General features: G+C 50.7%; 10 protein-coding genes across 10 annotated transcripts; 5 read left to right on the forward strand and 5 right to left on the reverse strand.

Annotated features, from left to right (window-relative positions):
• Positions 1-207: 207 nt before the first annotated feature.
• Positions 208-966, forward strand: P174DRAFT_515862 (uncharacterized protein; the record flags this gene model as incomplete). Its single annotated transcript, XM_024832236.1, has 1 exon — positions 208-966. The coding sequence occupies one exon, from the start codon at positions 208-210 to the stop codon at positions 964-966; it is 759 nt and encodes a 252-aa protein (XP_024678461.1).
• A 394-nt stretch (positions 967-1,360) lies between these two features.
• Positions 1,361-2,014, reverse strand: P174DRAFT_435220 (2EXR domain-containing protein; the record flags this gene model as incomplete). The annotated part of the gene is made up of 1 exon (XM_024825918.1): positions 1,361-2,014. One exon carries the CDS (start codon positions 2,012-2,014, stop codon positions 1,361-1,363), a length of 654 nt encoding a protein of 217 aa, XP_024678462.1.
• A 1,507-nt stretch (positions 2,015-3,521) lies between these two features.
• On the forward strand, positions 3,522-4,332 carry P174DRAFT_464265 (pectate lyase; the record flags this gene model as incomplete). The annotated part of the gene is made up of 3 exons (XM_024830364.1): positions 3,522-3,872; positions 3,929-4,027; positions 4,078-4,332. The coding sequence occupies 3 exons, from the start codon at positions 3,522-3,524 to the stop codon at positions 4,330-4,332; spliced, it is 705 nt and encodes a 234-aa protein (XP_024678463.1).
• A 180-nt stretch (positions 4,333-4,512) lies between these two features.
• On the reverse strand, positions 4,513-6,010 carry P174DRAFT_454849 (uncharacterized protein; the record flags this gene model as incomplete). Its single annotated transcript, XM_024829270.1, has 3 exons — positions 5,616-6,010; positions 5,159-5,552; positions 4,513-5,102 (listed from the first exon to the last, which is right to left on the reverse strand). Coding segments are annotated over exons 1-3 (1,326 nt in total), but the record flags the coding sequence as incomplete, so codon positions are not given.
• Positions 6,011-6,936: 926 nt separating this feature from the next.
• P174DRAFT_435223 (MFS transporter) lies at positions 6,937-8,489 on the reverse strand (the record flags this gene model as incomplete). The annotated part of the gene is made up of 2 exons (XM_024825919.1): positions 6,937-7,255; positions 7,312-8,489. 2 exons carry the CDS (start codon positions 8,487-8,489, stop codon positions 6,937-6,939), a joined length of 1,497 nt encoding a protein of 498 aa, XP_024678465.1.
• A 734-nt stretch (positions 8,490-9,223) lies between these two features.
• P174DRAFT_342900 (beta-ketoacyl reductase) lies at positions 9,224-9,922 on the reverse strand (the record flags this gene model as incomplete). The annotated part of the gene is made up of 1 exon (XM_024821706.1): positions 9,224-9,922. A coding segment is annotated over one exon (699 nt), but the record flags the coding sequence as incomplete, so codon positions are not given.
• Positions 9,923-10,350: 428 nt separating this feature from the next.
• Positions 10,351-10,818, forward strand: P174DRAFT_378137 (cytochrome P450; the record flags this gene model as incomplete). The annotated part of the gene is made up of 1 exon (XM_024822804.1): positions 10,351-10,818. A coding segment is annotated over one exon (468 nt), but the record flags the coding sequence as incomplete, so codon positions are not given.
• Positions 10,819-11,162: 344 nt separating this feature from the next.
• On the forward strand, positions 11,163-13,224 carry P174DRAFT_515863 (MDR family MFS transporter). The gene is made up of 5 exons (XM_024832237.1): positions 11,163-11,300; positions 11,330-11,889; positions 11,945-12,687; positions 12,708-12,890; positions 12,960-13,224. The coding sequence occupies exons 1-5, from the start codon at positions 11,263-11,265 to the stop codon at positions 13,125-13,127; spliced, it is 1,692 nt and encodes a 563-aa protein (XP_024678468.1). The 5' UTR covers positions 11,163-11,262; the 3' UTR covers positions 13,128-13,224.
• Positions 13,225-14,059: 835 nt separating this feature from the next.
• P174DRAFT_413981 (DUF3632 domain-containing protein) lies at positions 14,060-15,111 on the reverse strand. The gene is made up of 2 exons (XM_024824377.1): positions 14,686-15,111; positions 14,060-14,638 (listed from the first exon to the last, which is right to left on the reverse strand). Exons 1-2 carry the CDS (start codon positions 15,023-15,025, stop codon positions 14,097-14,099), a joined length of 882 nt encoding a protein of 293 aa, XP_024678469.1. The 5' UTR covers positions 15,026-15,111; the 3' UTR covers positions 14,060-14,096.
• Positions 15,112-15,525: 414 nt separating this feature from the next.
• Positions 15,526-16,683, forward strand: P174DRAFT_515865 (uncharacterized protein). Its single transcript, XM_024832238.1, has 2 exons — positions 15,526-16,325; positions 16,376-16,683. The coding sequence occupies exons 1-2, from the start codon at positions 15,974-15,976 to the stop codon at positions 16,609-16,611; spliced, it is 588 nt and encodes a 195-aa protein (XP_024678470.1). The 5' UTR covers positions 15,526-15,973; the 3' UTR covers positions 16,612-16,683.
• Positions 16,684-16,873: the final 190 nt, after the last annotated feature.

Here is a 16,873-nt window from a genome sequence, read left to right on the forward strand (position 1 = left end):
TTTAGGCTTGATTAGGCAAATAGGATTAAAATATCCGATATTCCATTGTCTACCATCATTGATTGAAACAGGAGGATCAAGTCAAAGTTGAATTCTATTCACTTCTGATGGCATTACCTAACTGGGACTAGCCTAACTGCTCTCAAAGTCTTTTGTTATCATCGCCAAAACATCAACTTCCACCATATCAATATCCACAGGTAGATCATGTCGAGCCTATTACAGTCCCGCTGGGCTCCTAAATCCGACGCGCACAAAACCCAAGGCCAAGTTGGTCAACCGCCGGCTGCGTCCCCGTCCCCAGGACGGCGAATGCTGCTCTCTCCCGCCGGAGAACTGTCGCGCTTCATGAAGATCGTCGCTCGCTTAAAATGGAAGCTTCCTTTCTTGGCCGAGGGCTACCGTCTCGCGACACTCTGCACCGATTCTCCCGAGGCTGTCGCTCATGCCGAAGTCATGTTCAAGATTGATTTTCACGAGTATTATGCGCTTCTGGAACGGGCGCTGGTGCACTTGCTTGGCGTCTTTGGCATCGCCGTATCGGCTGTAGGCAAAGGCTCTGGCTCGAACTCTGTCTGGAGCACGCATCGCTATCATGCCAATGTCCTGGAAGCCCTTGAGGACGAGAACTGCCCTTTGCGTTCTGTGTTTCGAAAGGGAAATGTCTTTGAGCAACTGAAGAAAGCAAAGGAACTGCGGAACCGCTGGAAAACGGCAGATTTGACCGAGCAAGAAAAAGAGCGAGAGTCTACGTGGTCGCCCAGACGAGAAGCGACGATGTCTCTGCAGGACTACGACTTTGACAGGATGTTAGCGGATATCTTTGACGGCCTGGAGGATGGATGTCGTCTGGCGCAGGAACACGTGGCCAACATCGACAAGAGCAACCATACTCAGGCACAAGCTGACACCTCGAATGCTGATTGGGATTTTATTGTTGATGCGATGGACTGGGAGGCTGTATGATCATCCTCGTGAAGGGGGTCTCTCACATTTGTAAATATCATGTACATACACCGCCATTTTTCGACGTTGCAGTAGATTTTAGCATATGCATATCTTCTCAATCAGAATTAACTGTAAAGGCGCACCATTATATATACTCCATGTGCCATGCAGAAACCTGCAGGAAGAATGAGACCGGCTGTATCTATATATCGACAAATGAATACTTGCAAACTGTTAGGGAAGCATGCCCCACTGCCACTCTGGAATCAGGATTATATTGCAAGACTGACTCCAACAGGCGTGCTAGTGGTTGCTTCAATGGCTGTGGGGACTGCATTGGGAGCATAAGGCTCTGACACTTGTTGCATATCATTGCAAGCAGTTGGACAAAGTCGATGCCATGTCGCAAAATTCATTCCGCATGTCCATCGACAAGGACCGATGGCGGTAGCATATCGACTTCCGCGCGATCAACTGTAAAACTGCCCATCTGCTTCCCCAGAGCAGATAGCACCCTGACGTATGGTATCTGCCACAGTGGATGACTTCTCACATACTCCTCAAAAGCATCTTTAATCACCTCAACAATATCACGCCGGTGGTACGAAGCCACCGGTGTCTGCGACACAATCAAGTCCACCTTTTTTAATCTCTGCATACACCCTAGACTCTCCAATCCATACGTCTCAAACATTAAATAGTCATGCACCTCGATGATCATGCGTTGAAGAGCGTCGCGCTCCGCCTCGCCAAGATACGCTAGCTCCGCTTCCCCCAGATGCACCGTGTCCCGCTCGGGTGCAAGGTAAATGCAGGCATGTGGCGACTCTTCCGTACGGAAGTAGGGGACAAACTCCCGTAGGGCTTCCTCACGGGCTTCACGGTTGATCATGAGCTGTACGGGATTGGGATGGTTGGCGCGGAAGCCGCGCGCATAGCGTCGGGAAGTCGGTTTAATGCCCCGATCACAGGTGATGCGAAGGACACGGCTGGTGGGGAGGGAGAGATTCCAGATATGCAGGCGAATCTCAGCTGGCAGCAAGGGGAAGAGGTGAAAATCGGACATCTTGTTACAGCTGACACGTGGTTGAGGTTCCATTCAATCGAACAGCAGTGGGAAAATCATACAGTTGACGTGTGATATTAACAGTATTATTGCCCTCGGTAAGGTCTAATTGGTAATAGAGGATTCGAATGAGTGTTGGATAAATGGCATGTCCAGCTTCGTGGTTGTTTCGAGCCTTCTCAGTTAACACATCGCCTACTAGATTAGAGCCAAGCTAAAAGAACCTTAACGTTAGGCAGTCAAGCGTCCAGTACTTTTGCGGCCAGCCTCCTTCTCCATCCCTGACATGCTTGGGTAAGATGCAAGAAATAACTAACTACTGTGCCTCGCTTGTCGGTAAACATTGTTAAACGTCTGTCCATATTCCGATCAGGCTTGGCAAATCTTCACATCATACCTTACTCCACCAACACATATAGATATTCTGGACCGGGCAAATATCAAATACTGCATCCTTCTTGAGGTCTAATATCTCCACGGACTGGATGCGCTTATCACTGGGCACCTGTCACATGTCTAAGGGAGACACTGTCTCTTATAGCCTTAACTTTGCCTGTATTGCATTCCTCAACGCGCTATCCCAAAGCTGAAAACTTTCAGCTTCTGATGCAGCTTGCCTTTGTCCACCGCATGTGCGTTTTATGGGGTTGCCAGTCTACCTTCATGTGGGAGGCTAGAGCTCTAGGTACTTTTTTCTGAAGTCATTAGGTGAGTTGGATACCCTATGCTACGAATATAGCTTTGCATTCCGGATGAGGTTGAAATTAGGAAAGCTATTCCCGTTATTAGTCTTACTATCGATGTCTCCAATTTGTACCTGTCCTCGAGGATCCTGCCATCAAGGTAAACATGGAGACCACGCCAGGACATGGTCACAGCACGAAATGATGTTTTATTTATCCGCCAGTGTCGGCACAAGGATAGTCTGACATCGAGTGGGGAAGAGAAAGATCCGCCTGGTATTGAATGGGGAAACCAGGCTTGTCGACAGGGAGAGCCACTCAAGTGCCGAAGGTCAAGCATCCCCGTTTCAGCCAAGTCCTTGGCGGTCATCCCGGTCATATTCTCCGGTGACAATATGACTTGCAAAGTGTGGTCATGTTGTGATTTGTGCGAGCGGACGTGAGTAGAAGCAAAGATTACTCCGGACGCCGTGCTTGGCAACGTGGACTACCGCACTCATCACTCTATATCCGCCTATCTTGAGCCAAGCCAGGGCACCTTCATTTGACAACACTGGCTTCAAAGGAGGGCTCCCGTTGCGATTGGAGGGTATGATAAGGAAATAGTTGGGATGGCCTCACGGCTATCCCTACAATTCCACTGTTGACCAGTAGCATAAACTGCACCTAAATTGCACGAGATTTCGGTGCAGTATGGTCCACCAATGACTGTCCCATCTCGGTAGTGTCATTGTGTATTCATGGCTATAAAAACCTCGTAAATCTACACTGGACATTCGTCTTGGAAGACCAGACAATTCGACCCCTATTACCAGTCTCTCACTATGTGGTCAAGCATTGCGGCGCTCCCCGTTCTCCTTCCTGTCGCCTTAGCATGTCTGGGCTACGAGGGAGGAGTCCCTACCCCCACCGCTCATTATTCCAATAGCGCTGTGATTGAGGTTGCGGCGGGACAAGTCTTCGACGCAGGCTGGGCTAAGTACGACCGCGGCTCTGGCGCCTGCACCGGCGATTCCGAGGGCGATTGGAAGGACGCCGTGTTCTACCTCCACTCCGGTGCTACTCTGAAGAACGTCATCATCGGCGCCAACCAGGCTGAGGGGGTGCACTGTGACGGACCATGCACTTTGCAGTTCGTCTGGTTTGAGGATGTTTGCGAAGATGCCATCACCATTGTGAGTATCAAGGCACATATACATATACTGGCCAGAGTCTGATCATGGGGGTGTAGAAAAACGACAAGGCAGGCCAAGAGACTTGGATCATCGGCGGTGGTGCCTATCACGCCTCGGACAAGATTGTCCAGCACAACGGTTGTGGGACTGTCAATGTGAGTGATGATTATTTGTCCCTCACTCAACCAATGCTCAATGGTTGTAGATCATCAACTTCTATGCCGAAGACTACGGCAAAGTCTATCGCTCTTGTGGCAACTGTGACAGCCAATGCAAGCGGAATGTCTATGTTGAGGGCACTACCGCGCGTGATGGCGGCGAAGTAGTCGGCATCAACCTCAACTACGGTGATACGGCCACACTGAAGAATGTGTGTGCCGACGCCGACCATCCTTGTGTCTTTTATGATGGTTGTGCGGGTGACTGCGAGCCAAAGAAGGTCGGATACTGCTCTGGTTAAGGCTCAACCATCCACCGTCGCTCCCACGATGAAGCAATCATCAATCCAGACATGACTTCTTTCACTGAATGCGATCCGCATGGCGTGAAGACATATCTCTTTATCTCTGTGATAAATGTGGTGATTGAGACTATCCCTGCAGCAGACCCCAAATGGTTTCTAGCTTATTATCAAACACGGGGTCAGACCAGACAAGCCGTTTCAACATTTGCCTCCAGCACGAGACCGAATGTATTTTGAATGCTTGAAACAGTAGAAGAAGGCCACTGTGGAAGAATTCCCGATCTGGGATAGCTGTAGCCTCAAGGGCACCCACAGTGAGGAGCCATAACGTCAATTCTGACGGAACTGATGTTGGACTGAGGGCGTCCAGCGAAAGCCGTAACTGCCGCACATGTACTTCTGTCACTACCGGGCTGATACCTGACATCCGTCGAAACTCGGCAAGATATAGCAACGCCCCGGATCGAAGGCTGGAGCATATAGGCCAAGAAGTGTATGCATCATGGCGTAGCGACAAGACCTGATGGGTAAGTGGGTGGATTAACCTATCAACCTCTTCTGGATTTGACCAGATAGAGTTTTGCGGAACTATTTGTGTGTTGGTCCATTGCAACAATTGAAAAGCGGAGACCAAGGGCGCCGGAAGATCCAGATAGTCTAAGCATGGTGACACAGACTTGCAGGGGGGTTGTATATAATCAACGCCCTCATTCATATCTCCTAGGACAGGGACGATGTCAAGTGCGTAGGAACCAATTAGATCCACCCTGTACTTGTTAGACAAGTGCCTCAACGAAGAAGAATTGGGCCAGTTAGTGCGAACCATTTAACGGTGGTGACCAACTTCTCATCCAATGCCTCCAGCGATAAGCCCGACTCCTGAGTAAGTCTTGACACAGCCACCATGTGCGACCTCCACGAAACCATATCTCCTTGCAGATGTGAATAGCATGCCAAGGCAGTAATCGCGCTCAATGTACCCTCCAAGACCTGCTTACTGCCCTGCGACATAGCAGCGATTTCGTTCCGAACCTGCACAAGTGCTTTGGTATGATTCGAGAGTATGAACTGCCTCAAGTCGACTTGCACGTGGCATTGTGAGATATGGGTAGCATAGGTAGCCAGCATTTGGCCAAACGCGGCGGAATTCGTGATGCATATTGGGTACCAACGGTTTTTGTATATCCGAAATTGGCTTGGGATCGCATTTGAGAACACTGGGGCGGAGAGATCGGTTAGTACGACCAGTTGGGACCACAAAGCTGTGAAAAGCAACATACTGTGGTGAAGGAGGCGCTCGGACTCCCTGTCCCACGGCCCGGTCAGGAACGACGCGATATGGGCCGACGTGAGTGGACAGTCTGGACCTTGACGCCTTCCAGATTGAGAGTCAACAGAAGAAGTGCTGAAGGATGAAGCAGATGCTGTCGTATCGCTCAATATGCATGATGATGTCGACGGGCTCTGAAGATATGCTGTGTGAGGATTTCGGCGGGTGTAACCAATCTCGCGCATGACGCGCCGTCGCATCTGAGATCGCTGCTCCTCGGTCGGACGCGGCCGCGTAGGAGTAGTGGTGATGAAGACCCATTCATCACGTTGATATTGGGAGATAGGTGCCATGGCGCATCATGTTGCCTCGGATATGTACATTTTGCCCACTGCTTTCATGGTTGTAAGAGTGAGAGAAGGTGATGAGCAAGTGAGCTTATCTCCACAAAGAACCTAGACTACATCGTTCCCCGCCGCTATAGCGTCATGTGACGTCTGTCCAGTACGCCATGAATTGGACTCGATTCTTCTTTTCCATATTTGTCAAGAATTCCAAGTACATATTTGTGGCAGGAAGGGAACCTCAGAAATATAATGGAATGTTAAAGTGCAGAACGTTGATAGATGGGGCGCTTCTGCCTTGGCAACATGAGGCTATATCAATATATATCTGGCCCCATGTTATACACAGTCACCTTTCCCACAAGCCATATCCTTGCATTTCGGTTACCAGTTTCTTTGGATCAACAGTTCCAAAGACAGAAACGCACCTTCTCGTAAACGAGATGGTATGCTCGGCTCCATCGCGACACCTTCATAAAGCCAGAACGCCTGAAGGGGACGACCTCCAGCTTGAGCGAGGAGGCGCAGAGGTGATGGACCTGAAGAGCGCCTTTGAAGATGTTAAGGCGACTGGCACCTCCTGGGAACTTGCCCCACAAAGGTCTCAAAGTTCTCCTAGATCATACGATACCTTTGAATCTTTGATCGGCGGATATGCTCGAGCTTCTCGGGCATGGACGAGATTTGTTCAGGATCATGTAACCGGAACTTCTGACCTACCAGGGTGGTTCAATGAGGTAATATGAGATGCAGCGAAAGTATTACGAGAATTCGCCTTGGACCGAAAGACATGATTATACGAGACCTGTTCGTCATTCCGGTAATTCCAGTAGCTCTGAGAACGCAATTCGATGGAATGTCGACAAAATGCATTCCAGGTCCCCAATTTGCCAAGCGATCTGACTCCGCAACACCTGTCTAGGAAAGAAGTGGCGGGAGTGTATTGTCTCCTTTCTCTATCTGGAGTGAGAAATAGGTCACAACCCTCTATACAAGCTCGTTGTCGCGTTCCCGGTTGCTCTTCCTGGAGGGTCGATAGTCCTGGAATGTGCAGGCAGCATACACCAAAGCGATACCAAATGCAAGTGCAGATAGTCCTACGGACGTCCACAAAGCAGCACGGTACCCTCTCAGCAGGTCCACGCCGTGATGACTTACTTCCGCCTCCACAGTCCCCGCTATCCCTAAACCGATGGCGATGGAGTAATTTATGACGGTGTTGACTAATGATGCCGAGGCTCCCTGGTGCTTGATGGGTACAGCATCACTCAAGATAGTCGTGGACGCGGGAAAGGAGATATCCATCCTGTGGGGGATATGTTAGCATCGCCCGTGTAGAGCAGGGCGTGGTAGAGCCCTTACCCCCAGGCCATAATGACAAATGACCAGAACGTATTCAACCAGTATGATTGCTCTACTGGGGCCGTGCTCTGCAGGATACATCCACCGAGAAACGCAGCACAAGCAATTGCCATCAGCCAGCCGCTAGAGACAACAATCATCAGATACGGTGTGGCAAGGGCGGCAAGGATCCCTGAGAGGGCTCCCGGTGCGAACTGCACAGCTGAATCCAAAGGCGACACATGTCGGAAATGCTGAATAAACTGAAACAGATAATAGAACCAAACGCCAAAGCTGCTCCACCCTAAGCCGGTCGTCACCAGGACTGCTACCACGCGTCGACTAAATATGGATACGTCCAGAATGGGATCCACGGCGCGCCTTTCCTGGAGAACAAAGAGCCCCAGAATGAGAAACCCAACAATCAACAGCACATACACATAAGCTGTGGACCAGCCGTCGATGGGTGCTTGGTTCCATGAGATATTTAGCAAGAGTAAGCCCGCAACACCCAGAGCAGATCCGATATAGTCAAACTGGACAGTCTTCTGGTAGGATGGATAGTCGTGCGGAATCACCCAAAATCCAGTCGCAGCAATAATGAAGCATCCGCCGCTGTAAGTCCACATCACCCATGGCCACCAGATATACTCCGCAAAGGCCGACCCGATGACCCCAGCGGTAAAACATCCCAGTGGTGCGGCCACAGCAAATGCGGAGAAGATCATATTCTTCTTCTTGCCCGGTGGATAGGTTCTGCCAGCAATAGCGAGGGCATTCGGGAGAAGCAATGCCGGCCCAATGCCCTGGAGTGCTCGGGCGGCATCAAAGAAGACTGGTGAATGTGTAAAGGCGCTGCAGCCGCCAATGACGGACCAGACGCCAAACCACACCCATCCGACGATAAGGATGCGCTTGGAACCATACAGATCTCCGAGCTTCCCTGCTATCAGAACAAATGTGCCCACTGTCAAGCTATAACCGCCAACATGCCAGGTCATCTGCGTGGCGTCGGATGGTCCCTGACCAAAGGTTTGCCCCACGATATGCAAGGGGATGAGGATGTATCCGAAGGAACCTTGAACGAAAAGTTGAGTGGAGCACAAGACGATAATGAAGAGCCATTCCTTCAGCCCATGAGGTGGTGTCTGGTAGACAGCGGACTGCCCAGCCCCTTGTGATGCGTCAGTTGGCGACATCACGGAACAGGTATTGGCCACTGCAAGTGAGAGCAATAAAGACGATCTTCAGAGTATTTCCGAAGCAGAAGCAGAGGCATTGGGATGGCATGGTTTTAAGAAGAGACATGGAAGCCTGCAGAATAGGTGATATCAAGTTTACTACTGGCATTGACGTAGATAATCAATGGTCCCCCGGAATTCCAGAAACGGAAATGTGGGACCATCTACTCAGGCTAAAAGTGGAGCATGACAGGGACCAAGCTCTTGATCTGGCCTAGCGCCCTGACTAAATCCATGGATTTTAGTGGGGATGACAGGGGACCAGGCACCAATTTGGGACTAGCGCTATTTCCATCAAATATTAAATGCCAACTGGTTATCAAGTTCAGTATATACAGCATATAGCGCATCATTACAACCAATCTGATATCATCAACAACGTCAGACCTGGGGTGTCCTAATCGGATGGCTTTTAATAGCTCTCCCCGAATAGGTGCCAGCCTAGACATAAGCTATATGACCTGTATTCTGAATCCCTTGCATGGATTGATTGCACTGATGATTCCCGATGCTAGGCATTTTCAGGGTTCGGCCTACGTGCCATGATTACAAACCTAGTTATGAACCTCTTCTAACAGCTTGTTCCTCATTCTAACCTTTATCATCAACACACTACTATGTACCGACTACTAGAGGCCAACTAGTAGCTCATTTCCAAGGTCCAGGGCCTGTAGGTATACAGTCGAGTCGAGTTACCGCGCCAACTTGCCCAGAAGCGTCTCGCACAACGCCGTCAGAGACCTAGCACCCACAATCTCCAATGCACTAACCTCGATCTCCAACTGCTGACGGACCCAGTTCCTCAACTCCACTGCGACCAGCGAGTCAACTCCGTAATTGCTCAGCGGGCGCGTAGGATCCAACGGCTCCCCAACACCCAAACTGCGCATTAAGACAGGATTCACCAGCTCCACGGCTGCAGCAAGTAAAATGGCATGGTCAGTGTCGCCCGGTGAGCCCTTCTTCAGGAGCGCCAGCTTAGATTTCGATTCGGCGTCGACGCCGCAGCCGCCGGTCTTGGCTGTATTACGGCCGGCTAGGGCGCTGAACCGGTGAACGGGCTCGAAGGGAGTCTCGCCGGGCACAATTGCCGTGATGAGTTGTCCGGTGTGGGATGGGTTCAGACGGTGCGTCTGCTGGAGGATACTGATGCGCAGGATTTGGTGGAGCAGGGCCTCGTGGATGGGGGTCCAGCCGCGAGTTTCGAAAACGCGATTGAGTATGGTACCCTGGTCGTGGTTGGCGAGGTAGCCGACATCGTCGATGGGACCGAGATTGATCGAGCAGGCTGGAAGGCCCTGCTGCAGCCGGTGCGCGGCGAAGGAGTCGAGGAAGGTGTTGCCCGCGGCGTAGTTGGTCTGTCCGAGCTGTCCTACTAAACCACTCACGCTGGAGAGGAGGGTGAAGAAATCCAGGGAGGTCGATTGGTCGAGCGCCGCCTGATGCAGGTTCCAAGTTCCGGCAACTTTGGGTGCGATGGGCTGTCGGAACTCGTCGGGCGTCATGGTCGAGAACATGCGGTCGCGCAGGACCATTGCGCCTTGAATCACGCCGATGACGGGCAACGAGGCGGTGGTAAAGGAACGGCTGACGTCGTCAAGGGACGTGATATCCCCTGTTACCTGATCAACATGGCATCCCAGGCATTGGCAGTCGTAGATTATCTTCTGCGATCGCGCGTCCTCGTACCCGCTGCGACAGATGACAACCAAGTTTCTTGCTCCACGCCGCGCCAGGTAGACTGCGATGCTTCATCCTCCAGTCCTTCATCAACTCCGGTTTGAGCAGACCCCAAGTCGAGTCTGAAGCCCTTGTGACCGTCTTTGGCGGGACGGACACCACGTCCACTGCCCTGAGGAATATTATCTTTTATTTGTTAACCACCCCTCGAGCATACCGCGCACTTCAGTCCGAGATTGACGGTGCTGTAAAGCCTGTGACACGCCCAGTGATCAGAGACGCCGAGGCCAAAGCCCTTCCCTACCTCCAGGCATGCATCAAAGAAGGTCTAAGGATATTCCCACCCAGTATGGGCCTTATGGGCAAGGTGTGTCCGCGTGATGATACGATCTGTGGCATAAGGGTCCCTGCAAACACCCAAGTCGCTTGGTCGGCGCTGGCCATTATGAGGAACCGAACCATATTTGGGAACGATGCAGACGTATATGAGCCGAAACGCTGGATTGACGCACCAGTGGAAAAGAGAAAGGAGATGGATGCCTCGTACGGATTGGTATTTGCGACTGGAACAAGGTGGGAATGCTTGGGAAGCGGCTTGCGTACATAAAGCTGGAAAAGACGATCTTTGAGGTAGGCGCCATCTCCCACGTTAGTGTATCTACCCTGACTCCTCGCTCTAACTGATTTTTTTGCTGCAGCTCTTTCGGCGGTTCGATTTCGCCATGATCGATCCGGTTGTGCCTTTTCGGTGGGCTAACCATGGGCTGACAGCGCATTTTGGTGTGAATGTGAGGATCACGCGGCGGGAAGAACGGGGTGACGTGGGAGTATTTTGACCGTAGTTAGGATATAAATGGCACTATTTACGTAGAACTGAATCATTTATGAATTGATATTGGGATTGATCTCATTGTAAACAAAGCCAGGTCAGGTGACAGGACCGGGGGGTATGTTCCCTCTTTAAAGACGACCTCTCCTCTCCATCCGCTTTCCCTTCTCTCCTTGATCTCTCCATCTAGATATAAACTCCCCGCTCTACTTCGTCCTGACCATGTCCAAGGCTCTAGGACTTGCTAGAGTTTCCTCAACGTCTAATTCCCGCACCGACCCCCCGGCAGCGCTGATGACAATGCCACTCCGGCGCCTGCACCCTCTTCATCCGCGGAGTCTCCGCGTCTCACCACCGCCACCATTGCCTGGACCATGATGTCGCTTTGTCTGTCCGTGCTCCTCTCCGCACTTGACTTAACCATCGTTACCCCTGCAATTCCTGCCATAGTCGGCACGTTCAAGACCGCGGCCGGTTATATTTGGGTGGGAAGCGCTTATACCCTGGCCTACGCAGCCATTACTCCAGTATGGGGCTCCGTCTCCGACATCTGGGGCCGGAAACCTATTATGCTCATTGCGGTCGCCGTCTTTCTTGTCGGCAGTCTTGTGTGCGCCCTTGCGCCGCATATGGATGCTCTGATCGCGGGACGAGCGATTCAGGGATTGGGCGGCTCCGGAATGGGGATCATGGTCAACATTGTTGTCAGCGATATGTTTTCGCTGCGTGATCGGGGGTTGTATCTCGCAATCACTTCGCTTGTTTGGGCGGTTGGCAGCGCCATAGGGCCCGTTCTAGGCGGCGTTTTTACGACGAGACTTAGCTGGAGATGGTGTTTTTGGATTAACTGTGAGGCATTCCATCTAACCTGATGCGCCCTAAGCTTACTCCCTCGACCGTATAGTACCGGTCGGAGCGGTCTCCTTTCTTGTCTTGCTCTTCTTCATGAGAGTCCCGAGTCCTCGAACACCCATCGCCGCCGGTCTAAAAGTCATTGACTGGACAGGCAGCCTTTTGATTGTAGGGGGCTCTCTGATGGTCCTCCTCGCCCTTGACTTTGGTGACGTCGTCTACTCCTGGTCCTCTGAAACGGTCATCTGTCTGTTGGTTTTTGGAACAGCAGTGATGGCGCTTTTTGTACTGAACGAATGGAAGATCGCCAAGAACCCCATTATCCCAGTTTGGCTGTTCACCTCGCCGACCAAGATAGCGCCTTACGTTGTCTTCGCGTGCAATTCATATGTGTTTATTGGACAGGCATATTACCTGCCCTTATATGCGCAGTCCGTCCTTGCCGCAAGCGCGCTCACATCGGGCCTCTACCTCCTCCCGCTCATCGTCTCATGTTCCCTGGCCGCAGCCGCAGCGGGGATCTTCATGCAGCAAACCGGGAAATACCTCCCGGTGATGTACATTGCCCAGGGCTTTTTGGTATTCGGCTCCGGCCTGCTAATCAGTCTCGAGTTTGAAGCCAACATCACCAAACTCATCATCTTCCAAATCCTGGTCGGAATCGGTGTAGGCATGAACATCGAAGCGCCGATTCTTGCTGCTCAGGCTGCGACCAGTGTTCGGGATACGGCGGCCGTCACTGCAACAACGGGGTTTGTTCGGTCTCTCTCGACGGCTATTTCGGTTGTTGTCGGGGTGTGGTGTTTCAGAACGAGATGAATGCGAAGAACGAGGGGTTAGCAAGCCAGCTGGGCTCCAACTCAACTTTAGCCCGCGAATTCAATGGCGACCTTGCCGCTTCGAGTGTGGAGGAGATTAGCACCCTTGGGCTGAATGCAGATCAAGAGGCCTTGGTTAGGAAGACGTACTTTGAGGCGTTGAGAATGGTGTGGATCATGGTAAGTCACTGCAACATAGCAACGGTGGCAGTGCATTTATGCTAATGGTATGTTCCTGTGTGCTATTAGTATGTGGCGTTTGCCGGACTAGCTACCATCCTTAATTTGTTCGTGCGAGCACATAAGCTTCGGAGTGAGAATGAGGGCGCCGTGCTGGGGGCCGACCGGTCACGGCAACAGGGGAGCCCCGCTGATGGGGTCGCAGAATTGGAACTGCGGAATGAACGAGGCGATTAACGTTGGCTGTGGATGCTGACTTGAAAGGGATTCCTTCCTAGTATCCCAAGGGTAACTGGGTCGAAGTCCTCAGTTGCAGCTACGCAAACATCTACGTAGCCTAACCTGGGATTTGGTCAGGTACTGTCCATGCAGATGCATGCAGTACGATGTCTTACGGTCGTATGTACTAGATTTGGTGCCTCTAAGGCATATGTAGTAGATTAAGGCCCGGTTCTCATATTAGATTTTGCCCTGATTCATTCGTATGCAAGATGCTAGAAAATAAATGAAAGAACAAAGGTGGGCTCTTAGAAGCCAATCCGCAGGCTCCCGACTGGTGCACACCGCTGTGTAGGGCGTCCTATCTCTATCTACACGCCGGCGTCCATCTAACCAGTGTGATACATTGATATAACTTTAAGAGTAGCATTTAGTGTGGAAGCCCGGCAGGAGGATATGAGGAAACTAAGTATGGGTCCGATGCCGGTGAGGATGTAAAAGCTCGGAACATAATCATTTATATATCTTTCAAGGAGCTATCCTGATCAGACAACGTGGCCATTTCTCGAGTGAGGTTGTTGGATAGGGCAGCTGCTACTCTGCCTCCCGCACCCCAGCATAGCTACGTAGCTGGATAGTGTAAGTGTAAGGAACTTTGTCCACTGCGCTACTATATGATGTTTATGATCGAGTTGCCAGGCATCTCGCAGTAAATGTCGGCCTTTTGGTGCTGTGGCTGCATTAGAATCCGATAGCTTTCCTAGACATAGGAGTAATAACTGTATAATACCAGAGTGAGGAGAACGAATCAGTACTATCCATGGTTTCCAGACGATGGCAGGCACAGTTCGAGCTATGGCACTGTCTGCGACAGATACCTCCAAAAGTAGGATGCAATAAGGTGAGCAATAGAATAATGGCGGTCTAGCAAGCCGTGACCACGGTTTCAGCTATATCTGAGGGGACACAGAGTACATCTATCAGTGACTAGTCCTGTCCCTGTTCGATACTTGCCATTTCCTGGACCATCTCCTTGGCTATCCTGCGCGTCTTTCGATCTAGGGCAGTGACCAAGCTGATCCATTCAAATCTCTCCTTCCAGAACGCCCAGCGTTCCTTTGACCAACCTTCGGATCCTGTCCACCTCGTTGGAAATTCTCTTCCCAAGGATCCTTCCATTGCATATATTTCTTTTCCGCAATGTCTGATCCACTGTGCTGCGGCAGGTACCCAGCCATTGAGGGTCCTGATATCAATCTCTTCCAGTAGGTGGTCACGGCGCTCACAATACTCCTCGTCATCGTCGTCATTGTCCAGGTCCTCCAGCTCTTGTTCGATATCTTCATGATGGAATTTCTCCCATGGGGCTTTCTCCAGTGTCTTTCTCAAGACCCAGCCACCGTGACGAAGATGACCGACGCTATTGGCACGGATGCCCCGAGCATAGAGCTTGGATGCGAAAGCATTGACATTAACCCAAGCTTGCCGCTTTTCATCGCGTTGGGAGTCATAAAGAGGATGATCGACGTCTGTTTTGTTAGTTTTGAGCTTGTAGCTGATCTTTGAGAAGACGTACAGTCAAAGACAAACTCCGTCATGTACTCACTGAGCCCATCCAGTCGACTAAAGACTCCGTTGCACTCAGTCAGACTCTGCAGTTCCGCAATGAAGTCCACCAGACGGTCATTCTGGTCCGTGAATTTACCGATTGCTGCAAAAAGGAGAGGCCATAGTGATGTGTAGTCGGGGTCTGGGTTCGACTCTTGGATGAAGCCAGACACGGCTTCTCGGGCTGCTGTGGATGGGGGAGTGGAAGAATCCACCAAAAGTGACGTGATTGCTGAGAGCATGTTTGCAGGTGCGGGGTATTTTTCCTGGCTCTGCACCGTGATGAAAGCCTCATATTCAGAATCCATGATGTTTAGATTTTAGAAATGCCGGACGGTTATGTTGATTGTTGTCACAAAGAGGATTCAAAGGGTAGTTCGTTTTAAAATCTTAGTCTTTGGGCTGTGATGGGGTTCTAGTTTAACTAATGGCAATGTGTTATGTGTCAGACAAGGCTGAATTTGCCAAATATTCCTTCAAGGCTTAGCTTTCAGCCAAGAATATTAATACATTATACATAGTACTTTCCACTGGACAGCGAAACAAGCAATGGCCCCCACATTGTCCGACCCTAAAGACACTTAAGACCTGGCGGTGCAGTCTGTGGGTAGTGCACTACTTGATGATGATCATCAACACTAACAAACAATGCAGTGCAGGATCATCGATATTCCAGAGAAACTACTGGTTGACCTGACAGAAAGTTTTAATGGGCTTGAATTGAGGCGGGAGCTAATGGAGAGACGCGGAAACTGAATTCGGGGCAATAGTTGACCTCAAAAGGGCTCTCTACATCCCAAACGAATCCGGTGGGAAAGCCAGCTTAAGGCCTCATTCTATGTTTTCATGTATTCAAACAACTCATATACAACGGCTTCTAGGTTTTTTTCCTGTTTGCTCGACACGAATGCTTGGTTCAAGAACCGTAGTCTTTGCGTTCGCATTCTCCTGCTGCAGGCTCTTGCTTCCCGACTCTGCATGCATCCGAATAAGGCTATTGCTTGGAATTGGGTCTGCGTTCTTTTTCCTCAGCCCCAAGGCTGAAGTGATGAAGATGGGTTGCTGCATATTTGGCCCCTTTTGCCTGAATGCCGTGGATCTTCGCACCAAGAGCATCGAGATGATGACTTTCGACAGATATAAAGGAGTCTCGAAAACCTGCCAAAGCCTGTGTGCACCAACCTGCTACTACACGACTCCCCAGCAAGATCCCAGCGTTTAGAATCATTCTCAAGACCTTTTCCTGTAACTCCAAGATGCCATCGTTCTTTCGTTCTCTGGCTCTCCATGCTCTCTTGGCTGGCGCTCTGGTGGCCCAGGTCACCAATGCCTATCCCCAACCTGCTCTCGTTCGTTCAGAAGATGCAACCGTTCCTCCTCGTGACACCATCACCACCGAACCAGCCTCAATGCTGCCTTCCTTTGGTGAGGCTGATGGTGAGCTGCACAAGCGGTCGAAACCTTTGAAAATCGCCCAAGAACCGAGTAAAAGCTACAGCTGCCCTGCGACCAATAAGTATGGAGGGACCACTTACACCTCTGGACAGCTCAAAGTTGCTTTTATCAGGGCAGCCCAATACGCCAACGATGGCCAACAGATTGGAGACAGTGAGTTTGCAACCAATCCTTGGGAGACAACCTTACTCACTGCTACATAGGAAACTATCCGCATACCTTTGGCAATGGCGAAAATCTTCCCTTCCCCTGCGGCAAGAGCACCATGGAATTCCCCTTGGATCGAGACAATCCGGGCACTGTATACAGCGGTCAGAGTGTGAAGACCTTGCCAGACCGTCTTGTCTTCGAATTCAAGGATGGCAAAAAGGAGGGAAAGGCAAAGTTCTGTGGGGTGATGCGCCATGGAAACAACGGTGATTTTGTCGACTGCCCATAAATCTTATCAGTCTTACCTGGAAGAGACATATTTATCTGTATTGGCCTAATTGATTTCTGATTCATTGCTTTTATCATGCCATATCTCCGCCTTGTATAAAAAAACAGTTTCAATTTATGTTTGGCCAGTAAAATCCAGTGCAATGTCAGTATAAAGCATAATAAGTGTACAGCTGAAAGAACAAGTCCTCCTGAGTGCTGACTCTAAAGACGAACCAAAGGCTCCCTTAAGGTCTCAGCATTAAGCCTTATTACTATGGGGC

This window comes from Aspergillus novofumigatus, assembly GCF_002847465.1.
Source record: "Aspergillus novofumigatus IBT 16806 chromosome Unknown P174scaffold_9, whole genome shotgun sequence".
Classification (NCBI taxonomy): Eukaryota; Fungi; Ascomycota; class Eurotiomycetes; order Eurotiales; family Aspergillaceae; genus Aspergillus; species Aspergillus novofumigatus.

Bases quoted from the DNA above. Each gene is read 5' to 3' on its own strand.
- P174DRAFT_515863 (XM_024832237.1), top strand. From the start codon at position 11,263: ATGTCCAAGGCTCTAGGACTTGCTAGAGTTTCCTCAAC. The intron at 11,890-11,944 runs GTGAGGCATTCC...TCGACCGTATAG, and splicing joins ATGGTGTTTTTGGATTAACT to TACCGGTCGGAGCGGTCTCC. The intron at 12,891-12,959 runs GTAAGTCACTGC...GTGTGCTATTAG, and splicing joins TGAGAATGGTGTGGATCATG to TATGTGGCGTTTGCCGGACT.
- P174DRAFT_413981 (XM_024824377.1), bottom strand. From the start codon at position 15,025: ATGGATTCTGAATATGAGGCTTTCATCACGGTGCAGAGCCAGGAAAAA. The intron at 14,639-14,685 runs GTACGTCTTCTC...CTAACAAAACAG, and splicing joins GACGGAGTTTGTCTTTGACT to ACGTCGATCATCCTCTTTAT.
- P174DRAFT_515865 (XM_024832238.1), top strand. From the start codon at position 15,974: ATGCCATCGTTCTTTCGTTCTCTGGCTCTCCATGCTCTCTTGGCTGGC. The intron at 16,326-16,375 runs GTGAGTTTGCAA...ACTGCTACATAG, and splicing joins TGGCCAACAGATTGGAGACA to GAAACTATCCGCATACCTTT.